The 18,344-nt window shown below is 41.8% G+C and overlaps 1 protein-coding gene across 1 annotated transcript in view; it reads left to right on the top strand.

Annotated features, from left to right (window-relative positions):
- The window catches only part of ACVR2B (activin A receptor type 2B), a 171,877-nt gene that overhangs the window by 134,107 nt on the left and 19,426 nt on the right, over positions 1-18,344 (top strand). Inside the window, exons 5-6 of the mRNA XM_040433872.1 lie at positions 5,100-5,243; positions 17,710-17,853. Of these exons, the coding sequence (XP_040289806.1) occupies positions 5,100-5,243; positions 17,710-17,853 (288 nt within the window). The remainder of the gene's footprint in view (positions 1-5,099; positions 5,244-17,709; positions 17,854-18,344) is intronic.

Raw genomic sequence — 18,344 nt, 5'->3', positions numbered from 1 at the left:
CTCGGATCCCCAGTGGCTCTCGCTCTGAGGGGCACAACCCATTTGAATGCCAGCCATGTATGTTATACTACACTTCTCCGTCTTTCCCAGCAATAACAGGTGATTGCCATGGAGAGTAACAAAGTTAGGGGGCACACCAAGTAATATACGGAGTGCAAGGGGCGGTGAAAGAGCATGAAACCATAAAGCTTGACCCAAGACAGGGTCACCAGAACCACCCCATGAATGCACATCCGACAATAAACCGGTATAAAAAGTATATAAAGTTTATTAGACACACCAACAGACACATTAAAAAATTGTATACAATTAGAACAAAGTGTGGTATGCAATAGGTATTATGTAACCAGCACATACAGGTCCACTGAATTGCCCCACCATAGGCAAAGATAATAGAAACCAGCATATAATAAATCGATCTAAAGCATTAAGACAATGTACTATAAGGTGAGACCTCTGAGAATGCAAACAGACCTGAATAAAGTCACAATGGAGGGGTCAAACCTACATAAGCAGCTGGTGCAGCGGACCTGGAAAAATGAGAAAGCGCCCAACGCGTATCGCCGGAGCAATCCGGCTTCCTCAGGGGTGATTGCCATGGGTTTATGATGGAGGTGCCACAACGATCAGCTTATTGCTGGGCTGGCTTCATTATAGATTGGATTTTTTATTTTAAAATAACTCGCGCATTTCCAGTGCGCGGCTCCTGAAAAAATATAGAACATGTCCTATTTTTGTCCGTAATAGCGGACAAGAATAAGCATTTCTATAGGGGTGCAGGCCCGGTGTATTGGGGATCCGCAATCAATACACTACGGACGTGTGAATGGACCCTTAAATGGGTTCTTCTGCGTTTTTTTTATTAATAACCGATCATCAGGATAGGTGATCAATATCAGATTGGCGGGGGTCAGACACCCGGCACCCACGCCGATCAGCTGTTTGACGAGAAAGCTGCGCTCCTTGCGAGTGCTGCTTCCTCTTCATTACACTGCCCATAGTCTCAGAAGTGCAGTGTAATTACAAGTACTCTCTCCATTCACTTGAGTGGAGCGAGTACTTGTAATTACACCATGCCGCCACTGCAAGGCATACGACACGTAGTGTAGTGAAGAAAAAGCAGTGCTCTCATGGAGCACCGTCTGCTTTTCAAACAGCTGATCTGTGGGGGTCCCGGGAGTCGGACCCCTGCCAATCAGATATTGATGACCTGTCCTGAGGATATGTAAAATCCCCTGCAAAACCCCTTTAAGAAAAGATCTAATTGCAATTATTTGGAAATCCCTAATATGCCTTTAAAAACCTAGTTTGTGTTGAATAGAGGACTCTGAAATGGAGCTTCTAGGGTCAGTAAACATAACAAGGCCATTCATTCTTTAAGTCTGGTCCCCCAAATACAAGCTTCCAAGTGTCTCTGTATAGTATAAGTCCAAAACACCACTGAAAATAGCAAAATGGCTGCCTGTAACGTCACCTCATGCTCTGACGTCGCTCAGTGCTCTGCCCGTCTGGCACTGAGCTCATACTAATAGGCGTTCTCTCCCCCCTGCAGTATTACCAGTGCTGTGTGCTGAGTACACACCACATGTGTTAATACACAGGGCTGAATCATGCACATACCGATGACCTGAGGAAAAACTAAACATACAGTACCTGCAACATAGTTTCTATATTCTATTTCTATAGGTGCATGCTTCTTTTGAGAACACATTCATCACCTTAAAGGCTATGTACACCTTTGGTGTCAATTTTATTTAATTATTAAATTTGTACTCATTTTGAGCTAAAAATATTTTTTCTAATTGGTCTCTTATTAAAAATATTGAGCCATTTTTCCTGCACAGCTTTGAGTTTATCTAGTAGCTGGTTCCGAATTTTCTGTCTACTCAGTCAGGCAGGGAGCTGACGGGCTCTTTGTCGCTGATCTCTGACCTTATAAACACTAACCTCAATTCTTATCTTACTGATAAGAATGGAGCTTAAATAAGTGTTTATGACCTCTGAACCTATGATGCAACCGGGGATGTGTCTCAGACTACCTTAGACTCCAGTAGACCCTGTACCTAAACTGTAGTCACGGATCTGCCCAAATGGAACTGAGATGAAAAGCAACCAAGGAGCAAGCAGGGAGGAAAATAATTACCAGATAAACCTCACATATAGGTAATGACTTACATATATAATTTTTTTAAGGTCATGACTGGAGGGTTTCTTTACACTAACATACCCTAATGAGGTCCCCCCTCAGTGACCATATTTCTTTCAGCTACAGAACAATAAAGTTAGAGTAAATCTGTCACCTGGTTAATCGCTATTAAACCAAAAGTATGTCCTTCTAGTACTTCATACCTTCTTTCCACTAGCAGCGGATAACTCCGCTCTTTCTCTTCAGCATCAATGACAAATCTCACTCAGGCGGTGCCGAACCCTGCCTGCGCTCTTCCCGTCCAACTGAGGGCATCAGCCTCAACTGTTTCCCTTGGCATGCGCGGAAAAACGTCACTGGGCCTGGCACATGTCCAGTGAAATAGTTGAGGCTGATGCCCTCAGTTGGACTGAAAGGCAGGGTTCGGCACCACCTGAGTGAGATTTGTCATTGATGCTGAAGAGAGAGAGCGGGGTTATCGGCTGCTAGTGATGTAGCAGGGGGGGGGGGGGGGGGTGGCAACGGCGTTGCTGGGGGTGTAGTGTATGAGTGAAGGAGAGGCGTACTTGGGCTGTGCAGGAGGACGGGCCTGGGCCCTCGATGTGAGGGGTTTCTGGGCTCCTTGGAATGAAAATAGCGCCCCTCTGTGCACTTAATGGATCATTAGCATATGGATCGAAGTGGATTTTCTGAACATAAAAAGTGAACTTCAAGGGAAAAAAAAAACACATGTGGAAAGAAGGTATGGCGTGTTGGAAGGACATACTTTTTGTTTAATAGCGATTAGCCAGGTGACAGATTCCCTTTAGGGTCCATTCACACGTCCGTTTTTTCTTTCCTGATCCGTTCCGTTTTTTCTGGAACAGATCTGGACCCATTCATTTTCAATGGGTCCTGGAAAAAAACGGACAGCACAATATGTGCTGTCCGTTTCCATTGTTCCGTTCCGCATGTCCGTTTAAATATAAAACATGTCCTATTCTTTTCCTGAAAAATCGGATCCTGGTACAATACAAAGTCAATGGATCCGCAAAAAACGGAAGACATTCGGATGTCATTACGTATGTCATCCGTTTTATACGGAATCCGTTCCTGGAAATGACATTTAATTTTTTTTTTTTTTTTTTTTAAAGAAATCCAAACAACTTTATTTGCTTATTGAAATTTATACATGTTTCCGTTTTTTGCGGATCCGCAAAAAACGGATGACATACGGAAACATTTTCTGGAACAACGGATCCGCAAAAAACGGACCGAAAATCGGATTATAGAAAAATACTGACGTGTGAATGTAGCCTTAAGGCTACTTTCACATCAGCGTTTTCCCTTCCAGTGTTAAGATCCGTCATAGGATCTCAAAAGCGGAAGAAAATGCTTTAGTTTTGTCCCCATTCATTGTCAATGGGGACAAAACCGAACGGAGTGCACCAGAATGCATTCTGTTCCGTTTCGTTACGTTCCCATGAGTTTGGAGTTTCTCATGGGATACGGAGCAAGACTGATCATGAAACATGAAACACAATGTAAGTCATTGGTGCCGGATCAGTTTTCTCAGACCTAAAAGAAAACTGATCAGACACCCTTTGACTTAGTGGTTTTAGTGCTGGATCCGTCTTGGTCATTTTTGAGATAATGCAACTGGATCGGTTCATAACGGATGCTGCCGGTTGTATTATACTAGCGGAAGCGTTTTTGCTTTTCCCTGACGGATCCAGCAAAAACGCAGATGTAAAAGTAGCCTAAGGCTACTTTCACACTAGCGGCACGGACCTCCGTCAGGCTGTTCCGTCGGGTGAACAGCCTGTCGGATATGTTCTGCCGCTAGTGACCGTGCCCCCCATTGACTATAATGGGGGTGGGGGCGGAGTTCCGCCGTGCGTCCGCTGGAACCCCGCCTCGCCCCCCTATTATAGTCAATGGGGACGGAGCGGCAGTCTGGGGGCACACTGTCACTAGCGGCAGGACGGATCCGACAGTCTGCCGGAGGTCCGTGCCGCTAGTGTGAAAGTAGCCTTAGCAATGCTCTTGCCCCATGTCTTATTGACATGAGCCCTGGTAAAAATACAAGCTGAGCCTTGCCTCGTCATACCACGAGTTAAAGATTAACTGGAGAATGATAAGGAGAGGTCTTCAGACATTTATTGTAATAAGTAATGTTTTAGTTTATTGTACCTTTTAAACCCCATGTAATAACACTATTGATTTCCATCCGTCTAGATATATGCTAATACATTACATATCCGTTAGTGTAATCTTATTTTGCATTGGGCAGACGTTAACCACAAGCAGCTCTCGGATCAATACAAGATTTTTATTTTCTTGTGCTTGTGCCATCTCCTGACATTAAACGTAATTTAAGAGCGCATTTTCTGCAAGTGCTACATGGCTGTTTTTGAGTAAATGGATCCCAATTACTATGCCTTTAATTCCAAAGTGCTAATTGACTATAAAACGTTACATGGTTTATATCGGGCGCTTTATGGCCTTGCTGCCGCAGAAGGCTGTGCAGAGAAGCACTTCATCAAACAGGCATCACTGGAGCCGACATGAGCTGCCAAGGCCCTAACTGCTTTGTCCGCCTGCCAAAAAAATGACACATACGTGCATGCTCCTCTACTGTACATGCCCCTCGCCATTCTGTGTATTAGTTTCCCTAGTAACACGGAGAAAAAATATTTCATTCAAACGTCTCTCATCCTAATCAGTCACATTCCCGGCAGACTTCAGTCTTGGAAACGTGCACAAAACAAAATTGTTTTGCAGAGAGTTGGCCTAATGAAGATTTTGTGTGATTGGAGCAGATCACCGAGGTGGACATAAAGGTTATGGCAGCCCATTTATGTAGCAATAGCTAATTGGTCATTTATTCTCCTCCAAGAAGCAGAGGTTATTTGGAAATGTGGTTCTGTGGCCCTCCATAAAAGATCAATCCTGTGTTTATTCATCTGCCCAGGATCCCGGCCCACCTCCGCCATCTCCATTAGTTGGACTGAAGCCCCTGCAGTTACTGGAAATCAAGGCGCGGGGCCGGTTTGGCTGCGTGTGGAAGGCACGGCTGTTGAATGAATATGTAGCGGTGAAAATCTTTCCTATTCAGGTAAGTTCAAGGTTGGTTTAAATTGTAAGGCTTTAATTTTTTTTGATATTTACTTATGCATATAGCCAGCATTGTAGGAGTACTATGTATGGATGTGCATAGGTAAAATGAGAAGGCTGGCATGTCATCGGCATTGCCAAACAGTTTTTAAGTACTGTCATTCTAGAGTATGGTAGAGAAAATGAGGCTTTTCAGCTAAATATATTAGGATCACTCGTGTGGGATTTTTTTTCCAACTGCAAGCTGTTGATCTGGACAGCATACTTTCACCAGGTAGCGGACTTTTGTTACCCTCCTTAAAGGGAGTCTGTCACCACAATTTGCCCTTATAGACCACTTACATAGCACTGTAGCATAACTATAGATCAGTCAAATGGTACCTTTTTGTTTGGATGTTCACCAGGGGCAAAAACAGAGTTTTATTCATATGTAAATGAGGGCTCGCAAGTGCCCAGGGGCGGCGTTCGGGCTGTAAGTGCCAGGCTGCTCTGCCTCCCCAGCCTGTTTCTTGGCCCGCCCTCTAAGCCTCTTACGTCATCCAGTGTACTGGCCGATATTCCGCATGCGCACTGTGATGACCATTGTGGGCAGCAGCATCATTCCATGCAGTGCGCATGCGCCGCCCCTGGGCACTTGCGAGCCCTCATTTACATATGAATAAAAATCCGTTTTTGCCCCTGGTGAACATCCAAACAAAAAGACAAAGGTACCATTTGACTGATCTATAGTTATGCTATAGTGCTATGTAAGTGGTCTATAAGGGCAAATTGTGGTGACAGACTCCCTTTAAAGCATTCTTGAGCTTAAAAAAAAAGTTTGCATAATGGCTGTGCTTCTTTGTGCAATCCTAACTGTGAAGTAATAGATCTTTTTTGGGGCTTGTGTAATTTCCTTTTCAGCCTACTTATTACCCCCTTCAGCTGTAGAGCTAGCTGCATTTCTCTCAGAAGCAGGGGGCGTCTCCATTCTGTGGAATCTGCCACCACTGTACTGCTCTAACGTCCTTTCCCTTAGTTCCTATATGTTTGTTTTCAGCTCAGGACAGGACAAGTTGCCACCATTTTAATATGGAGTACAATGTAGAGGGAAGCTGGAAAATATTCCAAATGGGGTGGAATGCGAAAAAACACAGTTTTATGGGTTTTGTTTTTACAATGTTCACTATGTAGTAAAACTGACTTGAGCTCTTCATTCTCCAGGTCAGTGCGATTATGGTGATACCACACTTGTATAGTTTTTCTTGCGTTTTAATTCTGGAAAAAAACATTTTTACTTTGGGGAAAAAAAAGTTTTTTCTTGTCATTGCCTTATTCTGACCCTAATACGTTTTTTATATGAGGGCTCATTTTTTGCGGGACTATCTGTAGTTTTTGCTAATATCATTTTGTGGTGGTTAGGACTTTTTGATCACTTTCTTTTTTTGAGAAGTAAAGTGATGCAAAAACGGTGAATCAGCCATTTTTTCCCCCCCTATTACGCAATTCACCATATGGGATACTTTTTTAAATATTTTAATACGAGTGTTTTCACGTGCAACAATGTCAATGATGTTTTTTTTTATTGTTTATTTTTATTTTGGGGAAAGGCAGTGATTTGAATTTTTATATTTTTCCAAACTTTTTTTATTTACTTTTTTTTTTTTTTTTACATCCCCAAGTGGACTCCAAGTTGCAATCATGAGATTTAAATTTGTATAGAATGATGGAATTTGCTCTATTATTCGATATAGCAATAGGTATATCACAGTTCAGTGCTACCACCTGCTAACCTGAACTGTAATATACAGCTAATGAGCCAGGAAGCCTTGTACAGGCACGGGCTCATAGAACACTTTCCCTGATCTCCGCTGTGGGAAAGTCTTCTTGCCCCAGAAGTGCGCACTTCCGGGTTTTAGCCCTCTCAGACGCCATGGGTAAAATGTCTGCCATTGTCATTAGCCGTGGCTGTCTGCTGTATGTAACAGCAGGCATCCGGCGGCTATGGTGCTGGCTTTGCTCCTGAGTGGGCGCCATCTTTAAAGACCTGACATCCGCTGTACATATAGGGCAAATGTTGGGAAGGGGTTAAAAGCCAATAGGAGCATGCTTCGTAATACATTTCTTGTGTGACGCAAACTGAATTCTGATGGCAGATATTGTTTGGTATAGGTTTCAGTTGTCCTTTTTTTTTTTTTTTTTTTTTTTTTTTTTTTACAATATGTCATGACTCAAAAAATCCCTAAAATCTGCAAACATTTGCACAAAATGTCTGAATGATCTAAAATTTGCTACTTTTTTCAAGCATAAAACTGGCATACAGCTTTGAGAAATTCGTCTTATGTAGGTTATTTAAAGAGGACCTTTCACCTATTCTTACCCTATGAACTAAGTATACAGCCATGTGGAGCGGCGCCCGGGGATCTCACTGCACTTACTATTATCCCCGGGCGCCGCTCCGTTCTGCCGCTATGCCCTCCGGTATCTCCGTTCCCTAAGTTATAGTAGGCGGAGATACCAGTCCCTAAGTTATGGTAGGCGGAGTCTGCCCTAGCGCTGGCCAATTGCAGCGCAGAGCTCACAGCCTGTGAGGTTATTTTCTCCCAGGCTGTGAGCTCTGCAATGCGATTGGCCAGCGCTAGGGCAGACTCCGCCTACCATAACTTAGGGAACGGAGATACCGGAGGGCATAGCAGGAGAACGGAGCGGCGCCTGGGGATAATAGTAAGTGCAGTGAGATCCCCGGGCGCCGCTCCACATGGCTGTATACTTAGTTCATAGAGTAAGAATAGGTGAAAGGTCCTCTTTAAAGCAGTTTTACGGTTTACATCATGATCCTTTAAAATCATTTATGAAGGTAGCTGTAATTTTGTAATGTATTTCTGTTACCTTTATTGCTCCTATCTTCCTTCCTGGGCTGTGGTCACATGTCCATGCGGCACTTATTTTCGGTCAGGTTATTTCTATGGGAGTGTCAAAGCCGCACCAAAGGCAGTGATGGGGAGTGTCTATGTCACTGGATAGGAGGGGCTGTAGATTAGCTGGGCGTTGTTGGGGGGCAGACAAAACAGAAGTACATCATGGGTTTGGTTGGATACAGCAACAGGAAGTGCTACATACAGAATGGAAAAAACCAAAGTGGTTTGTGTACATGGTGAAAATAGGTCAGGAGAGTCTAAGCTGTAAGGAAAAAAAAACATGGGGAAGAGGTATAGGAGGTAAGAAACTACATGAGCAGATCTGTTAAAAACCATAATAATCCCTTAAAACCTTTTAAGGTGACAGTCGCCCTCGTCCCCAATATCATGGCTGCACGAAGGAGACCAGAAACCGAAACCTGAAGATACCATGGTGAAAATCCCTAATAGCCGCAAATATGAAGGTGCACTTAGACAGATTTCAAGTGGGGGGTGGGATGCTGTGTGGGATATTGAAAGCAGGTCACTCCACACAGAGGACTATAATCACCCCCTCGCTCCTTAGGGAGGGAGCAGGACACCCTTACTGTTGATGGAGCAGCTCCGACTATAAACATGCAATGATTTACTGCACATCTTTAATGCTACATAAACAATATAAATTACAAAATGTCTTCACTAAGGAGCAGTGTCTTGTTTTGGTTGGAATTTTTTAAGGGAGCACATGTAACGCAAGCCTTCGGTGTTTGAGAGTGGGGTCAAGCTTCATGGTAATAATACGTTCAGTGATTTACAGTTCCTGCCAGCTGTTTATGGAGGTAAATTGCACATACGTTTCTTCTCAGTCATCCCATGGAGAGACAGGAGAGCTGCTTTATGTCCGCTCTAGCATAGTTTAGGACTCTTTGCATGATTTGTTTTCATCAGACTCCCAGTCCCAACTTTCTCCTATTACTTTTGTTTCTCTGTAGAGAAATATACACAGCTGCACAACTAGAAACTCTGTTCACACCAGGAAATGTAGTTAGTACATCAGGTATTGAACAATGAGCCCCTCGCTTACAATAGCTTCACTCTCTTATTGAAACCATATCAATGCGCTTACTGACCCCGAGTCATAATGTTCCAGACACTCATCACAATCAGGGTAGGTAAAGTGCAGCCTGATAGAAGTATTGGTTTTATGCCTTGGAAAAACTCATTTTCAATGTGTGTATCAATAGAGCAGGAGTCCTATTCAGAGCTCTCAGCTGTTACGAGGAATGACACATCCTCGCCCTATGATGTGGCCCATTGAGTTCAGTAAAACTTGTGTAAAGCTTAAAGTGGTTATCCTACAAAGGACTATTCACAGGATGTGCTAAACGTCTAATCGCTGGGGCCCCACGTTCAATCGCTAGAACAGTGGTCCTAAGTCCATGGGTTCTTCTCCTTGTACGTCTGCGTAGACATTGAATTGAGCATACATGACTACCTCTTCATCACTAAAATTTTGCAGTGACCATGATGACAGGACTGTAGTGATTGATGAAGTTCCCAGCAATCAGACAGTTATTAGACATCATTAAATGATAAATGTCCTTTGTGGGACAACGACTTTCATTTTTCCAGTAGTGGCACCTGCTTCCACATTCCCACAAATCTTATAGCTGGAATATTAGGTGTCAGAAGTAGGACACCCAGTAATCCGCTTATCATCAAGGGAGCCTTCTAGTAAAAAGGAATTTAAGATAGATGACAACTCCTTTCATTTTGTTTAATTAACTTTTGGAGATTTTTCTCCATACGTGAAGCACACCCTCCCATATCTTGCAGAAATTTCATATTGATGACCTATCCTATTGATGATGGGTCATCAGTGTCAGATCAACAGGGTTTCAAATTCAGGCACCACTGACCATCAGCTGTTTGAAGAGCCCACTGCGCTCATTGTAGCTCCAGTGTCTTCACAGCTTACCAAGCACAGCGCCATACATTGTATAGTGGCTATGCTTGGTATCGCAGCTCAGCCGCATTCAAGTCTAGGCCACGTGACCGACGTACGGAGAGGTCATTGGCCTAGGAAGAGCCCCAAGCGCTCACGGAGCACTGCAGCCTCTTACAACAGCTGATCTGTGGGGGTCCCGGGAGTCGGACCCCCGCCAATCTGATATTGATGACCTATCCTGAGGATAGGTCATCAATATCAAATTCCCGGATAACCCATTGTAAGTTGTTAAATAGCTATCAATCAGCCTTTCAAATGAGAGCTTGCAGATAAACCATTGTGTGAGGACCTCTGTAGAGTCCTGCAAAATATGAGTGCTGTACAAGCCTCAAGAAATAAAGATCTACTATAGTTATATACAGAATAAAGTGAAGTGAAATAACCACATGATCTGATTGTTTGCCATTGGCAACTAGGGCAGTTTTCCTTTGCACTGGTTTTGCTAAATCTCCCCCATAGTTCGGAACATTTTAGGTCACAACCGAGATAGACGTGCACTGGCCATAAATTGGAAGTTCCAGTTTTGATATATTTGATCTATAAAACCCTAGATAACTGTTTGGTTACACCACATACCTTTCCTGCAGATTTTCTTGCACTCTTTAGGGCAGACCATTTCCATGGATATCGGCTATTATTCAATGTTTTGTCTTTTTCATTAGCACATAGATTACCTTAGTATTGATTGTCAGCCATCTATTTTCTGAAGAACACAGTTGGCGCAGAGTTGCAGGAAGGAGTGTGCTGTGTTCTCCAGGAAAGTGGCTTGGTAACTTCACAGCAAGAAGTCTGCTTTTCCTAATTGCTAGACTCTTACATTCTCTACTCCTGGTGATCTGAACATTAATCTGTGTGACACTGCAATCCCCAGGCCTTCCTTAATTTTATTTTCATTACCAAGCCACTGAGACTCTCTTTTCAACCATTGTGTGGAGAAAGCAAAAAAAAATAAAAAATAGTCCCTGTGGATGAAACTTACTCTCCAGGGTCCGTCTCACATAAAAATCCACAGCCTATGTACATTGTGTTCTGGATGTGAAACCTACTCATTGCTGTGGAATAAATACGTGACCAGTGTTTTCCTGGAGTAGTTTTGCAGCAAAAGAGATTGAAGGAATAGAAACCTGGGAATTACAGATTATTTGCAATCTTATAATGCAAAGAATATTTTGTGCCCAGAACAAAATGTTCATTTATTCAGATCCCTTTTTTCCCCACATCAAACTGTTGAATATAAGAATCTTGTAATAAAAAAAAAAAATAATAATAATAATAAAAAAAAACTATTTTCATAAACTCCTACAAAAATATGAAGTCTGTATTCTTCTGACAGTTCGCCATGGCATTTGCAAGAGATATGACTTTCCCACCAATGTATTTATTTAAAATCAGATCCCTCCTGCTCATAAATGGAGTGTCCGTTAGAATAAAATATTTTTTCTTCTTGCCATATTTAAAAAAAAATAAGTGTCTGGAAAACCTCTTTAGAGTTTATGTATTTCCAAACATTTATGAGCACCTGAACATCACACTGTATAGGATTGTTCAACATCATCTCATCCAGCATCAAGAACATATCTGAAGGTGCTGAGGCTCTGAGTTCAGGCTTGTAGGTGGCCTTGATGTGCATTGAGATTAGTGTACTCTTCGAATTTTTAAAACAAATTGGCTAAACAAAAAAAAAAATTAAATCGCCAGGACATTCCACTGAACTTTTTACTTTAGTGTTGAATCTATTTTTATTGAATAGAAAAAGAACACAACAATCATACATAGCAACCAAGACATTGTATGAAAAGTATATCTCCAATTCCATTTCCAAGACCATGTAAAACATAAAATAAAGTGCACAGATGGATTCAGAGACCACCATATTTCTCTGGGACGCAACCATGAAGACCAGAGAAAACAAATGCCATCAAATAAATGCTAAAGGAGAGGTTCAGCAATATTAGATACATACAGTACGATATGAAGAACCTTGACTACTGAAAGGGAAGGCAAAAGGAACTTAGGACACAATCCTGAGATACTCAGTGATGGCGTTTTGAACAAAGGGCTACTAATATGTAACTCTTAATGAACTTTTTACTTTAAAGGTACATCCATATGGGATGTCAAATTACATGAGGTTTTTGTCATGTAAATGACTGTTGATTTCCAGCCTCCATGAAGGTTGATATCTGTAGTGGACATCCACAGCATAAATTAAAATGCTGCCGATTTTTAAATCCACCCCGCATGTCAATTTCCGCAGCGTTTGGATGAGATGTCAAAAAATCTTTGCCGGCATTGTTCAATTCTGCAGATTTGCCGTACACTAGAAGAAATTTATTCTAAGGGCTCTTGCGCGTTTTGCGTCTAGTAAACACAGATGAGTTTTTAAACGGACCACTCAATACGGCATCCGTGTACAGTCTGATTTTCCTTACAGACCCATTTACTTGAATAAGTATTGCGGGAAAATTGGAGCTGAATGGTTCATGCTACGATTTTCTCTGCATGGATCTGCATTGGTGCTTGAAAGTTTGCAAACCCTTTCAATATTTCTGCATCAATTTCACCTAAAACTGCATCCCATTTTCACACAAGCCCTAAAAGTAGATAAAGATAACCACATCAAAGAAATGAGTCATAAATATTAGACTTGTTCATTTATTTATTGATGAAAATGATCCAATATTACATGTCTGAGTGGCAAAAGTATGTGAACCTTCACTTTTAGTATCTGGTGTGACCCCCATGTGCAGCAGTAACAGCAATCAAAATTGTTGATTAGTCCTGCACGTCGGCTTGGGGGAATGTTAGTCCATTCTGCTCTACAAAACAGCCTAAACTGATTTGTTGGTGGATTTTCCTCCCACATGAACTGTTCACTTCATGTCCTTCCACAACATTTCTGTTTGACTAAGCTCAGGACTTTTACTTGGCCATTCGAAATCTTTGAAGTTTTTTTTTCAGGATTTTAATATTGATGACCTATCCTTAGGATAGGTCATCATCAGTATCAGATCAGCGGGGGTCCAACACCCGGCACCGCTGCCGATCAGCTGTTTGAAGAGAAGGCTGGGCTCCCTTCATTGTTTACCTGCTCGCTGTCAACATCGTAGCACCGAGCCAGTGTAATTAAAAGAAGCCATCCCATTTGCTTCTATGGGATAACTCCTTCCTGATGATAGGTCAATATTAAAATTTAAATAAAAATTTGGTTTTTATGCTGGAATTTAATGTTTTCTTTTGTCCAAACATAACATTTCTCATTTAAATCATTCTCATTTGTCCACAAAACATTGTTGAAGTAGGCTTCTGGCTTGTCCAGATGATCTTTAGCAAACTGCAGACGGGCAGCAGTGTTCTTTTTGGAAGAGCAGCGGCTTTCTCCTTGCAACCCTGCCATGCACACTACTGTCGTTTGTTTTAATGTCCTCATTATGGTGGGCTCATTAAGATTAGCTAAGGTGAGAAAGGACTTTAGTTGCTTAGCGGTCACTATGGGTTCCTTTGTGAACTCAGACTATTACATGCCTTGCTTTTGGCATGATCTTTGTTGGTTGACCACTCTTGTGGAGGGTCATAATGGTCTTGAATTTCCTCCATTTGTACAAAATCTGTCTGACTGTGGATTGGTGCAAGTGCTTTTTAGAATGTTTTATAACCTTTTCCAGCCTGTTGAGCATCAACAACTCTACTTGCGAGGTCCTTGGAAATCTCCTTTGTGTCATGTCTGTGAAGATCAGACTTTGATAGATCCCTGTTCCTTAAATGAGTTACCCATATATATTTATGGTCCTCCCCTTCATGTGATTCAGTAAGAACGTTGAAAAAATTCCTGCCAGGCCATCCCTGTGCTCCCCAGTGTAATTAGGATTCCTGGTTACAACCCGCGATGTGTGTATGTGGGTTGCGCCTGCTCAGTCAGGCAGCCTCGGGCACTGACTGCTCACAGCACCTAATGCTGCGGATAACCCCTTTAAATAAAACTGGTCGCCCACTCGCACCTGATTGTCACCCCATTGTTTGAAAACACCTAGGTCAGTGTTCTACACTGAGACAACATCCAGGTATGGACATTGCCCTTCCTAAAGAGCCCTAAGGTGCCACCGTTAATCTTTACAGAACATGTGTTCATTTAATTTCAATTGCACACTTGTGTACACACTGGACGTATCATCAGTAAGGACTAAAAAGTTGTTTGTGTAACCGCCATGAAAAATTGGAGCTAGTGACCACTGATTGGCTCCAAATGGCTTTGACTTCTCCTGGATCTTTGGGTCCCATTATTGTGAAAGCATGGTCCAACTGGAAGATCACTGATATTCTGGGTCTTCCTGACCCTGCCATTATCCCTGCACCACCAACGTAACCTCAGTTTTTGGAGACTATTTGAAATTGAGGATATTAGTGTTTCGAAGCTTCCCATCATGGCCATATTTTTTAAAAAATGGTTCATCTGATTAATGTTGTGACTAGTTAAAATCAGTATGAAGAGTATTATAGGATCCTAAATAGCATACAAAAAGATTGTTGACATGGCTTCAGATCTAAGCAGTAGTAGTAAACTTTATAAAAAAAAAAAAATTATGCAAATTCATCCATTAATACGTCATGGTTTATGTATGTAAATGATCATTTACAAGTACAGAGTTGTTGTGAATAAATGACATTGTTACCCAAGAATTTGAAAGGCATACGGGATACGCTAATTTGAAGAAAAATCACTTGGTTTTCCAGCATTCATTACCATTAAAATCTCAGCTGAGAGTCTCCTGTTCATGGCATTGTGTGTGCTAAACACTGTACAGACTAATCCCTGGCCCGCTCTTGGCTTCTCACCAGAAGAAACACAGGAGGTGAAAGCTGGCAGTACCCTGTAAATCAGGAATCGAAGCGCTCATTGTACAGCGGTCTGTGCGGAGGGCTCATTCACATTCCAAACATGGAAATTCACTGATTCCCTTTGTAAAGTTCTCCAATTTGTCACTAAATAAAATAACCGCAATGGAAATTTGGGTAGGAATCTAATTTTCTGTACTCGCTTAAAGGCTCTTCTCTGATTCCTCGAATAAATAAAAAATTTAAAAAAATCAGGCACAAGAACAGTTTTGGAAAAGTGTACAAACCCTATTTTTGTAGCTGGATAAAGCCTTGATTGGGTTTATGCACATTAAGTCAAGATTGTGTTCTAATGCTGAAAATATTTTGAAAGGTCTTCATGTAAGAGGTTCTGTGTGAAATGTTGCGCTGTTTAGCTGCTAAAGAAATCATATGCGTCGGGCTTTAACATTTTTTTTTTTCATTTTTATTTTTTTTTTCTTTTGTCATTTTTGTCTTTCCTGGTGTATGAGATCCCACCATCATCACCTTTTTTTATTTTTATTTTTCTACACACTGGAGTTAACACCAGTGTGGTTGAGGCTTAGGTTCTCTATTCACAGATTTATCTGCAAATAACAGGAAGCAAACATGGAGATCAGGACCTCCATTCCTAGTAATCTGGTGGGCACTACAATAATCTTCCCACCAGAATCAATCCCCAGAGGTAGATGGTCCCACTCTAGTGTCCCATTTCAGAACCTAAATATTGCAATTCTGATGACTATTAACTTCAGAATTTTATTGGGCTGGGTAATTCCCCCACATTTACACTCTCTTCTTTTAAAAATATTTTTGGACTTTACGGTGATAAGTCCATTGGCTTTCGAAAACCAATTTTCCTTTACCCTAAATTCTAAGTGTAAAAAGGAGGTCTTCTATTTAGGACCCTCACGTCTTGGCCAGTCGAGAACCAGCTACAAAAGCATCTCACACTCTGGAGGACCTGTCCTGTCCGGCATTATACAGATAGCCCTTTAATTTGAATGAGCTTGGTGTAATACTGAATGTCCCCTGTGGTGGTGGTGGTGCTGCTGGAAAATGTAATTTTTTTTTTTTTTTTTTTTTGAAATTCTGATATTGATGACCTGCCAATCAGCTGTCTGAGGAGGCTGTGGCACTGTGGTGAGCCTTCTCGTTGCTTACCAAGCATAGTGCCCATCATTGGATAGGGGCTGTGCTTGATATTGCAGCTCAGCCCCATTCACTTTAATGCGTTGCGGCCTCTTCAAACAGCTCCTCTGTGGGGGTGCCAGGAGTCGGACCACTGCCGATCCGATATTGATGACCTGTCCTGAGTCTAGGGCTTTAAAATCGAAGACAACCCATTTAACACTTGCTGCAAGGTTTCAGCTCCATGCTAGGAATTCCAGCAGGAGGACACATTGGGATCATCTTGTTGTCAAGGGACACTTCTAACAATTAGAAATTATCCAAAACTAAGAATCCCTTGAAGGTTTGGCAGTAATGGCATATTCATTATGCCATCATTGTGAGATCCACAGGTGTCCTGACCCCCTTGTGCCTCAGTGGAGTGTCTTTGCTCCTTTGTAATGTTAGTATTGGTATTGTAGATCATTTCTGCGCATGGTTCCAACCTAGGAGCAAGTGAGATTCACATGGAGTTGGTGTGTTTGTAGGGAGCACAGCATATAATATTTTATTTTTATTTTTTTGCTGAAGGGTTTTCCTGGTGTATGAATGGGGATACCTTAAAAGGGTTATCCAGGAAACGATATTTATGATTTATCCTCATCAGCTGTTAGTAGAGGCCGTGAAAACTGCATCCCCCGTGAAAACTGCATCCTAGTTGCAGCTCAGCCCCATTCAAGTCAATGGGGCTAAGCTGCAATACCAAACACTGCCACTATAGGATGTGCGGCGCCGACCTTGGAAAACTGCCGTGAGTCTGCATCACTCACCATAACTTCGGTGAGCACATCAGCTCCCTGAAACAGCTGATCGACGGGGGTGCTGGGACTTGGACCCCCCTCAATGTGCTAATGATGACCTATCCTGAGGATCAGTCATCATTATCTTTTCCAGGATAATCCCTTTAAAGAGAACCTGTCACCACAAAATGCAATGCAATCTGAAAGCGCGATGTTGTAGAGCAGGAGAAGCCGAGCAGAGGGATTATATATTTTTTGGGGGAAAGATTCAGTAAAACATAATATATATATATTTTTTCCACTTCCTGTGAAGAGCTATCGGTACAGGAGGGAGGGTTTATCAGTGAGTGACAGCTATCTCTGTATACACACAATGTTATCAATCACTTATCACCCCTCCTTCCTGTACCGATAGCTCTTCACAGGAAGTGGATATAAATGTATAAATTACAGGTTTTACAGAATCTTTTCCCACAAAACTATATATATCAATCTGCTCAGCTTCTCCTGTTCTGTAACATCGCACTTTTAGATTGCATTGCTTTTTGTGGTGACCGGTCCTCTTAAAGTTCAAGTTAGTTTTTTGACCAAACTCCCCAAAAAAAGGGTGACTTAAAAACTACAACTGGAACCTGGCCTGGCTTTTCTCTAATCTCTTCTGGGTAGTGAGTAGTGGTTTGGTTTCCTACTGCACTGGGACTCTAATTGCATTGCTTTACACTTTTATATGTTTTCTTTTAAACTATAGATAATATTTAAAGGGTTTGAACATCTGCAGAGCTAGGGTCATATACTAAATTGTGGTATTACATTTTTCTTCAGGACAAGCAGTCTTGGCAAAGCGAGAGAGACATTTTCAACACCCCTGGAATGAAACATGAAAACCTCTTGCATTTCATCGGGGCTGAGAAAAGAGGAACCAACCTGGAGATGGAGCTGTGGCTAATCACCTCTTTCCATGAGCATGTAGGTTCAACTCTGAGGAATTGCTTCTATAAGCCCTAGGCCATCGAGTCATTGGCTGTCCGTAAATAGATGTGAAATGGATGATTTTCAGTCTTCTTTGCAAAGTTTGCAAATTTGCTGGGTTTTTCTGTATTCTGATGCGGATATTGAGGTCATCTGTGACCTTGTTGATGAGCAGCGAAACACAAATTATTGGCTCGTTTTTTTTTGTTGTTGTTAATTTACAAAAAAAAAAAAAAGTTATAGTTAACAAAAGCGCAGCAGAAAGCAATGAAAAGACAAAGAATTACTGCACCGAACTAAATTGTCCAAGTTTTAGTCTAATGGGTGGGGTGATACAGAATGGTCTTATGAATTCATAGGGCATATTTGGTAGAAGCATGCAGCTCTGTAATATTTTATTGTATGATACAATTTATTCTATACCATGAAACCTGTCTATAGACTAATTACCTCCTTGAGAAAACTGCCCCCTAACCCAGACGAGATCT

Source organism: Bufo bufo, chromosome 5 (assembly GCF_905171765.1).
Source record: "Bufo bufo chromosome 5, aBufBuf1.1, whole genome shotgun sequence".
In the NCBI taxonomy this organism is placed as follows: Eukaryota; Metazoa; Chordata; class Amphibia; order Anura; family Bufonidae; genus Bufo; species Bufo bufo.
The sequence above is the reverse complement of the archived record's forward strand: the minus strand, read 5'-3'. Positions and strand labels throughout refer to the sequence as shown.